Source organism: Acanthisitta chloris, unplaced genomic scaffold, assembly GCF_000695815.1.
Source record: "Acanthisitta chloris isolate BGI_N310 unplaced genomic scaffold, ASM69581v1 scaffold40347, whole genome shotgun sequence".
NCBI lineage: Eukaryota > Metazoa > Chordata > Aves > Passeriformes > Acanthisittidae > Acanthisitta > Acanthisitta chloris.
In genome coordinates this window covers 1-4,392 of record NW_008684961.1, presented here as the reverse complement: position 1 = coordinate 4,392, position 4,392 = coordinate 1, and the positions used below count along the sequence as shown (strand labels likewise).

Sequence of the window (4,392 nt, the reverse complement as noted above, 5' to 3'; positions counted from 1 at the left end):
CCTGCTAGGAGCCACTCTCCTTCTCAAGATGGGCTTCTCGTCGTCCACTGGACCTGAACACCCCTCGCCCTCTTGGTGCCCTGGGGTAGGAACCACGCTCCTGAACTCTGGATCTTTCCCACCTCCCACAATCCCAGGGCCTATGGTTGCCCTGCCAGTTGGAGGCTGCTCTGTGGTCACTGCGGTTGAATGTAAGGTTCTCCTTTTCCCTGCCCTGGACCTCAGCCCCCTCCTCTGTGCTCCATCTCTCCATATCATGGTGCTCCTCTTTCAAGTCCACTGCCTCTGTTAGTGGTGAAGGGTCTTCAGGACACAACTCCTTCCTTTCAGCCAAAGGAGCAGCCTTGCTTCTGCTGTGAGGCTTTGGAAACTCCTGGCTGTGCCTCCCAGCAGGTCTCCGCTCTGGTCTCTGGCTGAAGGCCCTGGGCCCCCTGGAGCCATGGAGTGGATGACAGGCTTCCTCTCCCCGTTCCTGTGAGCCACTGCATAGTTGCCTGCCCTGGCCTCTGGGGCCTGGCCTCTCCCCTCTGTGCCTTTCCCTCTTGCTTGGTTGCTCTCTGGGCACAGCAGGCCTCTCGGGCTGCCCAGGTTCTGCCCTGGCCTCTGGCGCCCCAGCTGGCTCTGGGGCCGAGGCTTGTCTGGGCGGCTGGGGCCCATCCACAGCACCAACACTCACCAGTGGCTCAGAGGCAGTGACTGCTTGCCCTGGATCCGCAGCAGCTGGAGGCTGAAAGAAAGAAGCCATTGGTGAAGAGAAGGACGGAGGTGTCCCACAGCAAATGACAGTGCTCAGTCCTGCAGCCCAGGCTCCCTCGGGCAGCTCTGTGCCCCCAGTGTCATACCGCCTGGAGGCTGATGAAATACCGGTTCCTCTCTGCTTCGGGGTCGATGATACCTCCTTTCTCCTGCTGTCTCTTGAAAATTAGGCGCAGTTCTTCCTGGTGCTGCAGCATCTTGGTGTCAGGCCTGTATGGCTCCTGAGCAGCAGAATGCAAGGCAGGATGAGAGCTCTCTCAACACTTAGCATGGATAGGCAGTGGCAGGGCTAGGGGCTATTCCCCAAACCCCTCTTTGATCACACACTGCCAGGCAACCTGCTTCCCTTCAGCACATTGGTCAGGCTACAGATGTGTGGGAAATCCCTGGACAGAGGCAGAGCATCCCAATGCAGACCCACTGTTTCTTCAGTGACTGCCTTGGGACACCTGCTGTGGGGCAGGATGCAGAGCAGCTATAATCAGGTCACTCGCCTGGCCTGATTATTCCCATGGCAGAATCACCTCTGAACTGCCCTTTGGATGGGACATTTAGGAGGACCCAAAAGGGTGCATTCATTCATCCATTACAACGTCCCAGTTGATGCTACCCAGTGAGCAGGCACAGCTGGGCAAGTGAGCCCTCATTTCTTACCAGAGGGTGCTGCGGGGGCGGTGCTGCCTTCAGAGCACAGAGATCATAGACCAGTGTCTCCCGGCAGACAGGGCACTGCACACCGACTTCCTGCAGGGAGGCAAGAGGTGGTATCAAACCCTGTCTGTGACCCAGCTCATGTGCTGCCTGATAACTCCATGCTGGAAGTGAACAGGGTGGCCTTCTTCACTCTTCTGCCAGGGTATGGAAGCGCAGGGAGGTTTCCAGCAGCATGATAGTAGCCCTAGGGTTTCAATGACTGCTATGGAAGGTGTCTCCACATGAGGCATGCTGGGATTTGTGCTCCAGCAGCTGACTGCTGTACAAACCAGCCCTGTCAGCACATATGGCTTCAGTCCTCCTCAGCCTAGGGTCTATTTTTCTCCACTCCAAACTGGAGTGTGTCATCTAGGCAGCACCAGTTTGAAAGGGTTTGTAGGAGGGAACCTCTGACTTGTTTCATGCTTAGCTGCACTGTTTGCTCTGCAGCTGACAACTGTTCCAACACCTGCTCAGGCAGTGTTTTATCACCCCAGAACACATGTGATCATGTTTATACTGCTGCAAACCTCTGCAGTTCAAGGACTAGAGAAGGAGCTCTCTTTTCTAACTCATGTGGTTCCAGAAATCCAAAAGTACAACTCCCCTGCCCCCTCACACAGCAGGTACTAACCCAAAAAATCCAATAAACCAACTCCTTTTGTTGGAAAAGGTCCTTGGAGATCATTTGGTCTACTCCCTGCTCTGATTCTCAAAATAGGCATGACACTGTGCTGTTGGGTCAGACTAGCCCTTGCTCCATGTCCCAAAGTGGGTGATACAGATATCACGAGGACCTGGGCAGGGGCCCAGGGGAGGGAGACCAGGGCTCAGTACCTGTTTTGGGGAAGGTGCCAGGTGCTGCTCTCTTTCCTCCTGCTGCATGAGGATCTCCTGCTCCATGTGCTGGGCATAGCGGGCCAAACAGTGGGAGTGGAAGTAGTGGTAGCACTGGGTCTTTGTGAAGGCTTCTCTCTCCTGTTGAGGAGAAAGGGCAGCTTTGAAGGATTTCTGAGCACAGGGTTGTGTAGCCTTCCCAGCTGAGGTAGGTTCCTCCCTTCCGTGTCAGTTGTGGCAGTGGGGAACTAGTGCTAATGCTGGTAGAGCCACCTAATATCTTCTGCTAGGCTTCATCTCAGCAATTACTGGGATGCTGTTCCTTGTTTCAAGTGTTATAAACACTCCTAATATCAAGATACTAAGTTTTTGTGACTGATTTCTCTGTGTGTGTGTTCCTGTGTAAGCAGCAGTCTTCCCACTTGATGTGTTCTCTTTCCCAGGCAGATGCTGACTTCTCTTGCAACCTGATAAGGCAAGCTCCCCTGTCCCCACTGACCTCAGCACCTGCCCAGATGTGTTCCAGTCCCTCCTGGCCACCTGTGTGCTCAACTCCAGGTGAGGTGTGACCAATACAGGGAAGCTGAGATAGACCAGCAACTATCCCCAGACCCTAGCGACTTCTTTGGAGATGCTCCAGTACCTCTCACTGCCCCTGTGCTCAGTTTCTGTAGATGACGATCTCCAGGTTGATGAGGAGAGTGGTGTTATTGCCCTGGGAGGGGCCATGGTTAGTCAGATCACCCACATACCAGGGGACAGGAGCTGCCGAGGCACATCCCACTCTCAGGCTGATATCCCAGCCTCAGGATTCCCATTCTCTTTCCTCACTTCGCAGTCAGCTTGAGGGGCCAGGAGACCCATGCCTACCTGGAATCCGTAGAGGCAGATCACACACTGGCCATGAGGAATGTTGTTGTCAGTGAGAATCTCCTTCCCCTTCTGCAGAAGCATTAAAGCAAATGTTTTACTCACAGTCTGCCCATGGGCTCAGGGCCGTCCCACCTCTCAGGCAGTCTGTGGCTGGTCAACCCTGAACTCCCTCAACTCTCACCTCAATCAGTTCATAGAGCACCTCTGTCCCCAGCCTGGCTTCAGCAACGCTTGTGAGGGTCTGGGAAATCCTACAGCAAAGCAGCAGAAACGCTTAACACAAATTTAGAACACCTTCCGACTATTCCACATACCTGCCATCCTGCCATGATGACAGGAGAAAGAAACAGAGCACTGGCCTCCAGGCTTTGCCTGCAGCACAGCATGAGCACACGTGCACACACATATTCATGTGCTGTCCTGACTCCCCACGTGCCGGTGCACAGGATGCCTTTGTCCTGACAGGACCTGCAGGAGCAGCTTTGCTGACTGCCTCAGCTCAAGCTCAACCTGTACCCCTTGGTTTTGCGGGATCTGACAGCAGGCCCTGAGCACATTGGTGGGAGCTGTGTTACTCCCATGCTGCTGGCAGGCACCAGGGTCTCTGTGCACATTCCACTGCTCCAAGGACTGGAGCACTCCATGCAACAACAGGCTGCACAAGGGTCTGGATCATTCCCACCTCTGTCAGAGCAGGATCAGCAGCTTCAAAGGCCCAAGCGATTCAGACTACATTCCAGGGGAACCACAGGGGAACCACCACAGGGCCAATCCCTCTGTGTCAAATTTGGCACCAGTGGCTCCCAAGACAAAGTCGTTTAGGGACCTGTATCCATTTGTTAACCAAACACAGGAAGTTGCATGAATGAGAAAGGTCTTTTCCACTGGTTCTGCCTCTTGGACCTCTGGAGGAAAGGAGCACCCTCTCCCTGCCCTGCTGGCACTCACTTTTGAATTTGCTCATCTGACAGCCCCCGCGGGTTCCTGATGGAGATCTCCGGAGCTTTATTGGGATACTAGGAAGACAAGAAAAGAAAAGAAAAGAAAAGAAAAACCCAAGCACAACAAGGGAGGTGGAGAGGCCCGAGGCGGGGAGGAGGGGACACGGAGGGCCGCAGCCTACCTGGGGAGGCACCGAGAGCACCAGAGTGAAGCGCACATACTGTGAGTCCTGGTCCTGGGCCGTGGCGGGGTGCAGGGTGATGCTGATCTCCCAGGGCTCCCACCTGCAGG

At 54.8% G+C, this 4,392-nt stretch overlaps 1 protein-coding gene across 1 annotated transcript; it reads right to left on the bottom strand.

Moving 5' to 3' along the window:
* Window positions 1–4: 4 nt before the first annotated feature.
* RNF25 (ring finger protein 25) lies at window positions 5–4,375 on the bottom strand (the record flags this gene model as incomplete). Its single annotated transcript, XM_009079517.1, has 8 exons — window positions 5–727; window positions 843–977; window positions 1,411–1,500; window positions 2,287–2,427; window positions 3,157–3,228; window positions 3,341–3,410; window positions 4,108–4,175; window positions 4,283–4,375. Coding segments are annotated over 8 exons (1,392 nt in total), but the record flags the coding sequence as incomplete, so codon positions are not given.
* Between the last annotated feature and the right edge of the window lie 17 nt (window positions 4,376–4,392).